Source organism: Aricia agestis, chromosome 2, assembly GCF_905147365.1.
Source record: "Aricia agestis chromosome 2, ilAriAges1.1, whole genome shotgun sequence".
Lineage (NCBI taxonomy): Eukaryota > Metazoa > Arthropoda > Insecta > Lepidoptera > Lycaenidae > Aricia > Aricia agestis.
In genome coordinates, this window is record NC_056407.1 from 6,389,603 (window position 1) to 6,405,556 (window position 15,954).

Sequence of the window (15,954 nt, forward strand, 5' to 3'; positions counted from 1 at the left end):
GAAGAAATTAAAAAAATGGTAACATCGTAGTGTCATCCCTTTCAAATCAATCTAAGAAACAAGGGATGACACTACGATGTTGCCACTTTTTAATTTCTTCACTTTCTTGACGGACTATACAGCAGGGCTTCAAATACCGGTATTTTTTCATAACGTTATTGCTTCAAGGGCATAAATAACGGTATGAAAATTTACCCGATACTAGAAATAACGGTAAAAATTGGAACGAATACCGATAAATGTAATAACGGTAAATAGGATTTATAACGATAAATATATTATGTTCTTTGATAACGTTACCTTTTGTAAAATAGGTACTTAATTTAATCAGTCAATTCAGTATGCAGTATGCACAAAATTAAACTAGACGTGTCTGGTGACCAGTATGTATATATTATAGGAAAAATGACGTCTAATGAGAATGACATGGTCAGTACTCAGTAGTTCAGTGTTCAGTATCTTTGTTCAAATATTACTAATTTATGGTTTGTATAGTAAAGTATTGTATTGTCAGCACGTGCGCCGTGCGTTGGGTGCCGGACGGACTCTGTTGTTTTGCAGACGACGGGGCGAGGTGGTACACAAAGCACACGACGAGTGGAGGCAGTCAGTTCAGGACGTTCGTTCTAGTGGAGAATAGAGCTAGCTGCCGCCCCGCGCCGCCGCGCTGTCTGCGTTACTGCATGTAAACTGGTTTGTGTGATCCACGGCGGGCAGCTGCGGACATGCCGCGCCGCCAGAGCCCGCCGGGGACCTGCGGAGCGGTCTTCTTGCCCTTGGTGTCTGTTGGCAATACATATTGTAGGATTCCCTTTGTGCTATCGTTCGCGGCGAAATTGACCGGTCTGCCCCGCCCCGTCGTGTGCAAAGCGCCTCTGATCCGACCGGCTACGCTCCTTAAAATATTCTCCGTGTTATAATACCTACATGGGCGTACCCAGATTCTGGGCCAGGGGGGGGGCAAATTACCCAGGTTCGGGGCCAGGGGGGGGCAAATTACGCAGATTCTGGGCCAGGGGGGGGGGGCAAATCAGATTTTTTACAAGCTATGTGTTTATAAAGAATAAAAAATTTATAATTTTTAGTTGTATTGCAAACAAATGGCAAAAAAACGTTATTTTTATAGATGAAAGTACTAGATAATATACTTAGTAGGGACGTCAACATGATCCAGGGGGGGGCAGCTGCCCCCCCCCTGCCCCCCCCCCTCGGTACGCCCATGAATACCTACATATTTTGTAAATGCTATCATATAATTTTGTGCTTCTTTTTTAAATGTGTTGATATTTTTAACTGCAGTCTACAAAATATATATGTATTAAACTTAGAATTCTAGTAATAAATACTAAGACATACAAATAATTATCCATATTTTGCCAATCCCCCGCATTCGCCACAATTAAAACATGTAAATAAATGCGGACATAGGTACCTTGCATAATTTTCTGCATTCATTGACTAAACAAATTGCAGCACCATCTTGACTTGTTAAGTCAAAGTTTTTTTTTTAAATGAAAATAAGGGGGCGAACGAGCAAACGGGTCACCTGATGGAAAGCAACTTCCGTCACCCATGGACACTCGCAGCATCAGAAGAGCTGCAGGTGCGTTGCCGGCTTTTAAGAGGGAATAGGGTAATAGGGGAGGGTAGGGAAGAGAAGGGAAGGGAATAGGGGGGGAATTATGCCTCCGGTAAATTCACTTACTCGGCGAAACACAGCGCAAGCGCTGTTTCACGCCGGTTTTCTATGAGAACGTCGTATTTCTCCGGTCGAGCCGCCCCATCGTGCCGAAGCATGGGTCTCCCACGTATATAAAAACTGGTGCTCGGAAGTCGGAAGTTGGGCTGCGAGTGAGATTTGGTGCACGACGCATACCGCATACTTGATACCAGAAAATATCGTTATATTTACCGGTATTTTCATAACGATATTTTTGGTTATGTTACTAGATATCGATAAAAAAATACCGTTATCTGGCTACCATTATGAAAATACCGGTACGTAACGATATTTTTTCGGGTATTCGATAACGTTATGAAGCCCTGCTATATAGTCCGTCAAGAAAGTCATGACAGGTGGGAAAATTTTCTAAAAGTAATCACGCTTTTGTGGTGTATTTTTTTCTTTGTTAAAGTTAAAGTTAGCCTTAATTAATATATCATAATTATTTTGACCATAACTTTAACTTTAACCACGCCTCTGGTGCAAGTGCAACCCAGTATAATCAAAATACTGTGTCCGCCATTTTATGTTCCGGTTCTCCGAGGTACATAAACTGTCAAAGTGTCGTATTATAGGGATGTCGAAATTGAAAGAAAATATTGATATATCGATAAATCGAAATTTGAAAAAATATCAATATCGGTCTCGATATATCGCGAAAAAAATATCGATATATCGCGAAAAAAATATCGATATATCGGTCAAATTTTTCGACCAATTTGCTTTTTTTTAAATTAATTTATAGTCCGTCAAAAAAGTGAAGAAATTTAAAAAAGTTTGTCTTTAGATCGGTACGTTTATATTTTTACTAAAATTTTTGTTATTTTACCAATGGCTTGACTTCGTATGTGCTAATTTAGTTAATAATTAGACAATAAAAAAGATTTGTAATAGAATAAAATATAACATGGCTTGATTTTCGATATTTAATCAACATAGAAATTAGTAGATTTGACATTTAGTGATGTACTTTTTTTATCGAATTTAAAAAATATAAGGTGAAGAATCTGATCATTTATTTAAAAGATTTTGATCTTAATAGCTCACTTATAACATCTTACTTATCGATATCCTCGACAAATATCAACCGAGTGTCCCATCACTATAGACCGCCATGTTTAGTTCTTGGCAATATGGCGCCGGCCACACTTTTTTGTAGTTATGTCGCTTCCATCTGTTTTCCATCATTGCTTCAGACAGTTGTCAGTTGTCACTTGAACTAAATGAAAAAAAAATATCTGTCAATCTCCTGACTCCTATGCCATTCCATAAAATCGAAATCCTGTTTATTTTTATTTTATAAATATTTCTAAAGGAATATTATATGTAAAAGTTCATTGTAATAATAGTAGTTTAAGTGCAAGTTTTAAAATATTGTGGTCAGTGTACAGAAAATTACTCGAATAACGCTAAAGAAAACAAATGAAGTAAGTTTTTAAACTATCCATAAAAAATTGATAGATTTATAGTTCACATTAGTAGATTAATATTATTAAATTTCATTTAAATAAAATCCCATTATTATGTTCACAAAAGCCTTAGTAAATACTAAGTATATAGAATGTTTCTGAATATAATTTTGCCATTGGACAATTTCAGTTTTACCCTCAGAATAATTATATATTATTGAATAATATGTTCTTTTGTCTTCCCTTATATCAACGCTGTGGTCTTTTATCTTTGAGCTATTTAAGTTGTTGCCTTAATTGTATGAATAGAGTCATATACTTAATAAGAAATGTATTGTTTCAAGAATATTATGTTCTAATAACATCCAACAAAACTCTCAAAAACGGCATGTTACTCTGTAAAATGTATAATATAAAAATGAATTGCTAAATGTTTTGGTAAGGGCTTATCTCAAGAACAGCTAAACAGATTTTGCTAATTCTTTGTTTAGAACAGGGGATCTCAATCTTTTTCAGCCCACGGTGCATTAACAAATTTTGTATTATGCAACAGCGCTCTATCCTAGCTAGGTATTTGAAAAAGATACAGTAAAAATAATAAGGAACAGGATTTATTCATGGTGACCTTATTTACTTTCTACGGCGCACCAGAACACTGCGGTGCAGATTTTGTGAAATTCCTTTTAGAAAATTATTTGATGTACGGTATGAACTATGAGGAAGATAATTATTGTTAGGAAAGAAAATAAAGAAGAACACACATAATGAGAAAATTACTATAAATTACATAATATATAATTATTTCAAATGGTAGCCTCACCACTTTGCATATGAAACTTCATACAACTTATATACTTACTCATATTATTTGTATATGAGTGACATAGTATTATGAGTGTATGTTTATTAAATATAACCCAAAAAGGCTCATCAAAGTTAAGTTTGAGGTTAATTATATTTGACTTGGTAGGGACAGCTTGACACCCTGTACACATTTTTTAAAATTAATTATCAAGAAATGGTTAGTATAATTTATGTTCAGCACTTAGAATGTATTATTTGTAGTAGTTATATTTCCTATAATGTGTACAAAACTGGTTTCCATAATGTCCATCCGTTATCATAAAAAGCAAGTATTAATTTGTAGCAAATATTGTGATTACATCATGCAAACTATAATACCTGTGTGTGACCTTTATGCAACATGCAGTTTGTTAAAAGTCATGGTCTTATTACTTATTCCTTCAAGTTTTGCTAGTTTGGCTTTTATTGAGTAAATAAGAAGTTACATAAAAATATTTATTTAAATTGAGATTTTTACAATTTAAAAATAACTTTATTTCAATGTGACTCAGCTTAATAATTATTAATTAGGCAATGAAATGAAAATAAATATATATACATAAAATATTATAATAAACAATATTCAGATTTTTTAAATTTTTGAATCAATTTGCTAAGCAACTATTTAAAATTTGTGTATAATTTTATAATGGGAAGTCCTACAAATAATAAAAACTAAGGAAATGTAACTCCCATACTTCAACTGTTTTGAATTTGGTTCCTTTTTGCACACTAAAATATGACAACAGCAACGAGACACTAACACTCATACGAAATAAAACTATTGACAATAATTGTCACTTGTATTAATACACAAAATTGAGACCCGAATACATGCATAAAGTACCTATACATGTATTCGGGTCTCATTCGTAGACTAGTGGAACATATTTTTGACACAGTTACTCTTAATTAGTTTTTATTATTCGTAGGGGCAGTCCAATAATTTAATTGCATATTTAAAACAAAATTCTTTTTTCAGCAGCAGGTCACTACTATCAAGTGAAGAAGATATTCTCAGCTCACCTTCCTCAGATGACAAGATGGACACAAGCTCCGAATCATTTCAGACAAACCAAGACACTCCTAATTCCACACAATCGGAGTTTGAGGACAGAGGAGAGGAGCTGCAAGTCCAGAATCCCAATGTCCTTCGCCTTTCTGAACCCGTGGGCAATGCGTCTAATAAAATGGAATTGAACGATAGCCTTATAACAAAGATGTCCAAACTAACCGTCGATTCGCCAGACAACAGACCCAGAAACCTCGGTATCAGTCCGCCCAAGCTGAGCTCCACTCTGACTTCGACCACCAGTCACCCCCTGATGATTCTCAACAGTCCCGACGAGAATTTCCCTGATCTCATACCAAAGAAATCTCAAAAACTCGACGAGGAGAAAGATTTAAGTCTGTCCAGCATAGAGGACGAGAAGGCCAATACTAACGGCTACGAATTTTACACCCCGCAAAGGAACACGTCGAAAAATAATCTATATTATTCGGAAAACTTTGTAACTGCGGACAGCAACATACTCACCGAATCTCTGAACACCCTGACCACCCCACCCGACGTCGCGAGGGTAGACCAAAGGGAAAGGCGGAAAATATCCGCGAGATATTTAGATAATCCAAAAGATGTTACTCCACAGAAGAATCTCAGCATTTTCGAGGATAACTCTAGTAGTGCCATGAAGAAGTACCTGGAGAAAAAGATTTCTAGTCAAAGTACTCCTAAGCCTGCATTAAATATATCAGAACCTGAGGAGTTTCATTCAGGGGTGAGTAAAATATTGTTTGAACACAATAATGCTTTCTTACAGTACTCCCAAATTAATAATGCGCATGGAAATCTTCGCTAATGTCGTAATCACGGAAACACCCGAATCTATGAAACGTAACAGCCCCAAACAATGCACTTGCATTTTGCACCTCATTCAAAGGATATATAAGTAAATGGCTGGCAGGCTGTCCACTGTCGCTGGTCCGCAATAAGTGCTATAGCCTATAACTCACCGGGAAGCTATCGCGGTGTTACCATGGTAACGTCCAAGCAAAGTCAGGCGCCTCTACGTCGCTGCAAGGCGCTGTTTTTCTTAAAGTTAAGTTTAAAACAGCGCTTGCAGCGACGTCTTCCGACGCTCGGGAAATACGACCGTTGCCGAAAAATTACGAAAATTTCTATGCGCATTATCACTTTGGGAGCACCATAAATAGATTGAATGTATTTGATGTTTGATGACATTGCTCATACTAGTTTGTTTATTAAACAACTGAAATATCCTATAATTCACAATAATTAAACTTTTAGGTCGCAGATTGGTGTGATTCTCCGTCCCAACTTCGAGCTATGCCGAATTTCGATTTGCCAATAGAAATGTCTAGTAATATAACTGCACATAATGTAAGTAAAGCACTTGTGCAGATACTATCACTTAAATTAAATTCAGTGTTTTTAGACCAATGATCTGACATTGGTTTACTACTTGAAATACAAAATTTGTATGTTTGTGACTATTCTAAGCAAGAAGGACTGATGGATTTTCAAGTTTTGTTTGGTTACTGACATTTTAATCTTAAAAAAAAATTGTTTTCCTGTGGTAACTGGTATACCATATTAACCCAGAACAAAACATGGAAAGGTAGATAGAACTAAATTTTGAAATATCTCTTAACAGTAAACAGAGAATATTATAGTTACCTATACAATGTTTTCTCCTTGTCTAACCCTGTAGGAAAAGGAAGGATAAAACATTGTGTAGTCTGTATACTCGGTGTATACAGACTACATAATAAAATAAACTATATGGCTCACACTGCCACAGAGTCAAAGTGTCTTGCATATTTTTCCGTTTACAGCATATTCATTTCTATTTTATTGACATAAGGATTTAGATTCCCCTGACGTGGTGTCGTCGTCGACGGCGGAGGACAAGTCGGCGTATCAGGCGCTGCTGGACCCGTACACGGGCTCCGTCGCCCTCAGACCCACTGGACACAAGCCCCCGCCGCCACGGAGAAAAGTTCAGGTGGTGAGTGTCTTAACCCTGTCCGCTTTAATAAGCCTCAGAATCGGAGGCTGAGGAGAGGGTGGGGAGCCTACTAATAGACACCTTGCACATCCCCCTAATTACATAATAAGTAACTCTGATGAACATGAACTTCATTGCTTATTAACGTTTGAACTTTTTTAAAAGTATAAACGTCAAAATATTGACAACAAACTTTTTAAATTGTGTTTTTGAACATTCAAACTTCAAATTGTGACCTTAAGCAATGAAGTTCATGTTTATCAGAGTTAATTATTATATAATTAGGGGGCTGTGCAAGGTGTCTATTAGTAGGCTCCCCAGTCCCCACCCTCTCCTCAGCCTCCGATTCCTATGGTATCGTATAATGAAATAGTGAGGGTAGTCGTAATATAAGATACAATATTACGACTACCCTCACTATTACGCAGTACATATATATTATATTATATAGTACAAGTTACAACAGGTCTTTAGATTTCATGCAAGCATATTCTAGTAGCTTTTAACAAATAGATTGGTGCGATAATAAAATACCCCTTAAAAATGAATTGATTTGAAGCCACGAATCTCTCAACACAATGCTTACAATAAGCACTCGAATTTCGTTAAAAGTATGAAAGTGTTTTCAATGTGGTTTACAAAGTATAATGGTTAATGAATAAGTCCAAATTGATTGGCTTAAATTAATAAATAATAAGTAATGACGTTCTTTAATTCATTTGGAGTTTCATTACAATATATATTATTTCCTTGTGCTAAAAGTTTCCTTGTGGCACAGAAAATGACTTCAATTCCCACGAGCAAAAACTGTAACACGTTGTGTAAACTTCTATTGTTACACTCCATTCGAAGTTATTTTACCCCTGACAAGACCTTAATGTTAACGACATAAAGATCACTTTCGTATCAACTGCGATTCGCGGGCGGATTCAATACAATTTGTTTCACATAAACATCGAACCTACTTTTAAAACGCGATATGTACTTAGATTTTATAGATTATCCGTATAAAGTGCGGGTACTGGGCAAATAGAAAAGAGATATTGTTAGAGTGCGTTTCATCGAATAGTTCCTTTGCCGTAATGTTGGCATTACTGTCTGTCAATAACGTAAACATGGCAGACATGCTCTGCGAGTATTCATAAGTTTTACTGTGATTTCGTGAGAAAATCATGCCGAAAACATTAAAGAGTGGTGAAAGAATGATGGTGTTAAGAGTGAAAGTGTTTTGTGAACGTAAAAAACGTAACGGGGACCCAATAAATGTGAATAACTCAGGTTGCCGCCATTTCAGCTTAGTAAATAGGGTTACCAGCATCAACCCTGAAATACAGTAAAACTTATGAATACTCGCAGAGCGTGTCTACCGTGTTTACGTTATTAACAGACAGGAATGCCAACATGATGGCAAAGGAACTATTTGATTAAACTTACTTCTAGTGACGAAAACTACATACATGCGTCATGCGAACGAAGTCGCGGGTAAAAGATAGTACTTATATTATTATTATCAGGGCGAGCGAAGCGAGCCCTAGTATATCCCACAACCTGTACATTTTGTGGTACACTTTACGGAAAAACTATCACGCCTAATGATTTGTGCTTTAACATAGTAATTTTTACTTACGTCATGTAAATGTGTTATCATCAGTCAGTCAAGGTGTAATGACGCGAGCCCTCACAAAGCTCGGCTTTTAGCTAGTAAATACGAAAGTGACTTTGTTTGTTTGTTACGCCTTCACGCATAAAGTACTAAGCGGATCAAACTTTCATACGTACACGTTGTCTGGGGTATGGAGAAGGACATAGGGTACCATTCATCCCGGGAAAAAGAACGGTCCCCGAGGGATAGACGTTAACGCAGAATAAGCCGCGGGCGAAAGTTAGAATTATAAAAAATTAGGGAATAAAAGTATTTTGTGATAACATATTATTATCTCCCCTAATTTAAGGTAGCACAGTAAAGATAATGAGGCAACACTAATTTGCACTAGTGCCAACATGACGGCAAAGGAACTATTTGATGAAACGCACTCTTCGATCACTAATATACAAGATACACAGTCCGCGGCAAAAAACGACCTCACTAAAAGAGCACCAAACGCAACATTCTGGTGGACTTTCGATTTAGTAGTGCTCGAACGCTCCGCTGGGAAACATGTCCCAGTGCTCGTTCAAATATTGTAAAAATCATACGTTTAAAACGCAAAAAATGGATGGAATTTCATATTTCCGGTAAGTATTAATTTTATCCTAATATATTTCATACAATTGTATTATAAATATTGGTATTTCGTTAAGAAATCAACAAAAAACAGTTTTAAAATGAAGTTGTAAATAAATCAACACGAGGTATAAACCATCTCAATTGCGAATACTCATACTAAAGGTACTTATCGTAGTTTATCATGCCCACTTGAAATGTTCGGGTTATACACTGTGTTTCTGTTCCATTTGGTGGAGTCGCTATTAATTATTATTTATTTTATTGAGGAATATATTTTTTTAGGTTTCCTCGAGATCCAGTTAGATGTGGAGATTGGATATCAGTTATAGCACGGTAAAGTTGCGAACAATTTTTCAAGCCGACTTTAGCGAGCGTTGTATGTTCTAAGCATTTATATTCAATGTATACACGTATATTTTAGTTAACTATAAGATTAAACATATTAGAACAACATAATATTACAAGTAAAAATAATTACTCCACACTTTATACATTAAACTTTGGAAAAATTAAAAAAATTGACTATTAAAATTATTACAATCAACAAAAAAATGTTGAACAGTTCGACTCCGCTCCGCTCTCCGCGTAAAATTATTGAAGTGCTTTTTTGGAATTGTAATACTTAATTTAAACTTTAAGACATATATGCGGATGGTTGAATTTAGTTTGAAGCGTGCGTCGTTCGTAATAATTTATTGCTTTATAAACACACATTGTACATTGTTTTATAAAAAGATCTTTAATAACTATTATTAAGGTTGATTTTAGATAAATGTATACTTTTTTAAACACTTACTCGGCGACAGATTTTCGAGAGGTTTTGTATGGGACTGTGTATCTTGTATATTAGTGATCGAAGAACGCACTATACATGGACTCAATTCTACTTGTCTCTTTCACTCACGCACCAATATGTATATTGCACATTAGGTAGTAGTAGTGAATGTACGAAATTCTACGTGCACTTCGACCGTGCCTTATAAAGAAATCATCCAACAAACATAATAATATAATTATTTGACTAATGATTATGTTATGTACTTACTACCTACCTTAGAAGCCATCCGCGTTTAAAAATTTCGTCCAAGTTATTATATTACATTTTATCAGTGATACATATCATTATGTCCTTATAATGCTAAGTACTCACATACGGTTTTGCTCAATAGTTTTACTCCGAATCGAAGGAAATGACATATTTGACATATTTAATTCCATCGAGCCGGCTCGAAGCGAGCCTTCGAGCTGTCAGTTTTGCGGTCCACACGGTGGTTATTCCTCGATTTGGAGTAAAACTATCGAGCAAAACCGTATGTGAGTACTTAGCATAATATAATATTAAGTGTCTTGTAATAAACGCAAAATATTTTTGGTATCATGGTTGGCCATGATTCATGAAACATGCCTGAATACAACATGTATGTTTTTTCCTTTTAGATTTCTCTTTTTTTATAATATAATTAATAATTATATTACTTTATATTTATATGTTTTATATAACAAAATATGTAACAACATCACAATTATAGCTCACAAGCTAACTAATTGATGTCCAATTTTCACACAAATTTTGTCACACCAACTTATTATCGAGTTGGAGCTAAAATATTTTAAAACATCCTAACCAATGGTGGACATCCTCGTAGATTCGATTTTCAAAAAGTTAATTAATGACTTTTACCTTAAAATAACACAAACATTCTTTTTTATAATATTTATTTATTAAAACCCCCTGAACAATTTCCAGCCGCAAGAAGAGGACAGCTGCAGCCTGGACAGCGTCAGCGGGTGCTCCATGGAGTCGGAGGACGAGCCGCCGCCCCCCGCGCCCCCAGCCCCCTCTACGGACCCGCACAGCGACGACGACACTAAAAGGTACCAGTACCTGTTATCAGTGCCGGATCTTCAACAATTCTTCCTACTCCTATTTTCTTCTGATTAATTTTGTTGCGGATCCCAAGACTCGCAAGAAGCTTTAGCATTTCCCTCGGGCTCCCTTGAGATCATATCAAAAGGTTTTTGTGGTTGAATATCGCTGTCGATCCTGGCCAAAGCCCGGAAAAAAAATGTCAGTGGCGGATTTTTATTTTTTATGAGTATAGCCATAGGCCACTTTTTTCCGCCGCCCTATGTACGAAATCCGCCACCCCTTGGACGCTGCCGTCCTTAGGCCGCAACCTGTACGGGTTTTTTATAAAACCAGGGCTGCCTGCTATAACACGACATAAGTGCTGATTTACGTTAACATACTAGGGGGTGCCAAATATTGAACTAGATTAAAACATGCGATAAAACTAAAAGGTTTGTGACACCTGCTACGATAAGAGCTATTTACAGATATAGCTAAAGAGCGAGAGCTAAATCTTGGACTGGATTGAAACATGTACTTACAGTGTAGACAAATGCAAGGTGTGGCACAACATAGTGATAATATTTTAGGGCGAGTATGTGACACTTATAATAAATAGAGCTAATTGTAAAAGTAACAGCGCTAAAACAGCAACATTTTTTTTTTGGGATTTGAGTAGGCACAATTTGTTTCCGGGGAAAGGACTGACACTAGGTTTCATTACAGAAAAAAATGTACAGTATTTTATCGTAAATGAAAAAGTCCAATGACTAACAGCGGCGTAAAACGTTAAATTAAGTTTAAGTGTTTGAAAACCACAGAAATAACATAGTCGTTTCTGTTTTACGATATAATAACAATAATAATAATAAGTGTTAGTCACTTGTATTATGTCCATTATATAATAACTAGACGTTCCGCGCGGCTTCGCCCGCGTAAATTTGATAATATTTCACAGACTGTGGTCTACTTCTTATATGTGCCAAAAACAGAAAAATAGCTCCAGTAGTTCGTGAGCCCTTTCAAATAATTTCCCCCGTTTTTTTTATTTTTTTATTTTTTTATTATGAAATAAGGGGGCAAACGAGCAAACGGGTCACCTGATGGAAAGCAAGTTCCGTCGCCCATGGACACTCACAGCATCAGAAGAGCTGCAAGTGCGTTGCCGGCCTTTAAGAGGGAATAGGGTAATAGGGAGGGTAGGGAAGGGAAGGGAAAAGGGGAGAGTAGGGAAGGGAATAGGATAGGGGATTGGGCCTCCGGTAAACTCACTCACTCGGCGAAACACAGTGCAAGCGCTGTTTCACGCCGGTTTTCTGTGAGAACGTGGTATTTCTCCGGTCGAGCCGGCCCATTCGTGCAGAAGCATGGCTCTCCCACGTATAAGCCTAACAAGCCAATGTATAAATATCTAATAATAATAATAGTCATCTAACACTGAAAGAATTTTTCAAATCGGACCAGTAGTTTCTGAGATTACCGCGTTCAAATAAGCCCTTTCAAAAAAAATTTCCCCGTTTTTTCCACATTTTCCTATATTTCTTCACTCCTATTAGTCTTAGCGTGATTAAATATAGCCTATAGCCTTCCTCGATAAATGGGCTATCTAACACTGAAAGAATTTTGTAAATCGGGCCAGTAGTTCCTGCGATTAACGCGTTCAAACAAGCAAACAAACTTTTCCGCTTTAATACTATTATTATAATACTAGTTGTGCCCGCGACTTCGTTCGCGTGGAATACTTATGTTGGGCATCATATTTATTTTGACAAACAACTTCCTCAGGTTTATAATTTATAGCTGATACCCACGACTTCGTCTACGTATATTTCGTTTTTAAGTTTTTAAAAGTTAATTAAGATAAGTATTTAAAGTACTTCTGCGTAAATTATATTTTTAGTTTTATTTTCCTGCGGCAGAAGTACATATTGATTTTCTCCGCAACCCGATCTTGACAACGCGACATATAGTTGGCCGTGTGAAAAGCAGTCTTGACGTAAATCGATACCTACGTGTTTAAATGTTTGCCCCTGTGATTTATTAATTGTAACGGCGAAAGACAGTTTAATTGGAAATTGAATTCTTTTAAAATTAAAAGGTAAATCATTAGGAATCATTGGGATCCGGGGAATAAGCACTGTTTGGCCAACTGCTGGACCAGTCAAAACTATTGCAACGATTACGTTATTGCGAAGAAATTTGATTTTTTTTTTATTTTTTTTTTTATTTTATTCTTGTTCCCCCTTACATAATAAGGGACAATTATTCGCGTTATTTTTCCTTATTACACTCTTTCATGATTATTTTTAGATATATTCTTAGTTCTGTGTTACATGCCATAGTCACGAGTGTCCGATTTTGCGCTGATTTTAATACTTATAATTAACACTAATTATTGTTGTATTACATGTTAATGGGAGCCATTTTGCGATTTTATTTAGTTGCCAATATAAGATGAACATATCAGGGGTTCCCAGACTTTTTTTGTCCACTGCCCACTTTGAGAACAAAATATGTTTAAGTGCCCCCATTGTTTCACCTACTTTCTTTTCCTAATTTAAATTAAGGGGCTTTTGCCACAAATTTGTCGCTAATATTAGCCCCCCCAGCCTCTACTAAATGCCGCCATTTTTTCTGAGTCCCACACTGCCCCCCTTTAGACCTTCAGCGCCCACAAGGAGGCGTAATCGCCCACATTGGGAAACGCTGTACTATATGGACGTACTTCCTCTTCCTCATCCGCATACTCTTCCTCAAAAAAATATCCTCTTCCTCATCCGCATCCTCTAAATTTGCGCGTGACAATTCCTCTTCCTCCTCCTCTTCCTCATAATCACTTCTTCAACAACCCTAATGTACCGCCCGGCGCCCAGCCTCGCCCGGACGCCCGCGTCTCTTGCGCTTCATGCGACACGCGCGTGTGAATTTTGTTTCGGAGTTATTTTAAAATTATAATATTATCTTGTAAGATGTTAATTGAAATTAAATTACATAATATGTCAAATACTATTTGTTCACAATTAAATACCTATAATCAACAACACCTTTATTTGTAAGTATAAAGATAATATTGCTTAACAAAAAAAATGCTCTAGTAGTTTTCAAATAAGTTTTCCGGTCTTTTCCACATTTTCGTCTATTTCTTAGCTCCTATTAGTCATAGCGATATATGATTTGATATAGCCTATAGCCTTCCTCGATAAATGGGCTATCTAATACTGAAATAATTTTTCAAATCGGACCAGTAGTTCCTGAGATAAGCGCGTTCAAATAAGCCCTTTCATAGGATGTCCCCCGTTTTTCCACATTTTACTATATTTCTTCGTTCCTATTAGTCTTAGCGTAATAAAATATAGCCTATAGCCTTCCTCGATAAATGGACTATCTGACACTGAAAGAATTTTTCAAATCGGACCAGTAGTTCCTGAGATTAGCGCGTTCAAATAAGCCCTTTCATAGGATGTCCCCCGTTTTTTCCACATTTTACTATATTTCTTAGCTCCTATTAGTCTTAGCGTAATAAAATATACCCTATAGCCTTCCTCGATAAATGGACTATCTAACACTGAAAGAATTTTTCAAATCGGACCAGTAGTTCCTGAGATTAGCGCGTTCAAACAAACAAACAAACAAACAAACTTCCGCTTTATAATATTAGTATAGATTAGTATAGATCATATTATATTTGTTTGGCTGATATAAGCGCAGAGCTCGATAACAAATCCGTTTAACGCATATCTCACGTACTAACACGGTATGGTGTTTTAGATAACAATTAAATGCTCTTTGTTGTGTATTGCATTTAATTTTAGTTTAATCGTGAGTCACACAATGGAAAAAAACTAGCCAATTCGTTAACTAAATAATATTTTACATTGTGTTTTATAAGATTGTATTACGACTTCAGTTAACTGTTAATCCGACTTATAGGCACTCGCAAGGCAACGCAGCACTGCATTTTATGACAATAGCTATCATAAAATGTGTGCTTATTTTAAACCCCCGACAAAAAAGAGGGGTGTTTGACTTGTCTGTCTGTCTGTTTGTCCGTTGCATCGTAGTATCCAGCTATCGCAGCTGTATACTGAAAGTCATGCTCGACGCTCTAGGGCAGCTATCCGTCACATGCGGCCCGCCGGGACTTTATCTGTGGACTGTGGCCCGCGTGATGTTAAACCTTTTTGAAATTCACGCCCACCGGCAAAATCGTGAAATTTTTAACCCCCGACCAAAAAGAGGGGTGTTAACATTTTAAACTTTCGCGTTGCATTATAAGTAATTAAACTTTTTAATCGGGACATAACGCGACTTATTTAAGTAGTAATGCTACTACGAGTACATACTTTTTCTCGACGTTTCGGCCGTGTTGCAACGGCCGTGGTCACGAGGGGACTGCAGGAGCGCGACGTCTTCGTTTTTTTTTTTTTTTCATATAATGGCACTTCGGCTATAACCATGGCCAGTGTCGAGTATAATATTATGGCGGGAAAACTATATTCTTTATACAATTTTTTCTATAATATCGTCAGGTCAGTCAGGTCTAAAGTCTAGTCAAAGTCTAAGTATAAAGTCAATACAGTCAAGAAGTCAAGTCGGTCGATTCAGTAAAGTGGTAGGACGCTTTACTGAAACTTTTGATGGAGTTTTGGAGGGAACACAAAAGAGCACGTTTCTGGTTATTACATCACTTTCCCACACTTGTGCACGATAACGAATATTTAATGGTTAATATCCTACCAATATTACACATTAAAAACCCAGATAACACAATTTTAGGAAAATAATATAAAAACACAACATCACTCTTTCACATTCTTCCAAAAACTCCCGACGTCTTCGTTTGCACCGGGCGGTCGGTTCTACGACGACCCTCG

The 15,954-nt window shown here is 36.6% G+C and overlaps 1 protein-coding gene across 3 annotated transcripts in view; it reads left to right on the forward strand.

The window, feature by feature from the left end:
• The first annotated feature begins 2,988 nt into the window (after window positions 1–2,988).
• The window catches only part of LOC121736678 (protein prune homolog 2), a 32,861-nt gene continuing 19,895 nt past the window's right edge, over window positions 2,989–15,954 (forward strand). For 2 of the 3 annotated variants that reach the window (XM_042128044.1, XM_042128034.1), the window contains exons 1-5: window positions 2,989–3,150; window positions 4,958–5,753; window positions 6,284–6,376; window positions 6,861–7,004; window positions 10,979–11,106. In XM_042128044.1, the coding sequence (XP_041983978.1) occupies window positions 3,146–3,150; window positions 4,958–5,753; window positions 6,284–6,376; window positions 6,861–7,004; window positions 10,979–11,106 (1,166 nt within the window). In that variant the 5' untranslated portion in view covers window positions 2,989–3,145. The remainder of the gene's footprint in view (window positions 3,151–4,957; window positions 5,754–6,283; window positions 6,377–6,860; window positions 7,005–10,978; window positions 11,107–15,954) is intronic. The other variant, XM_042128052.1, reaches the window with a different exon arrangement.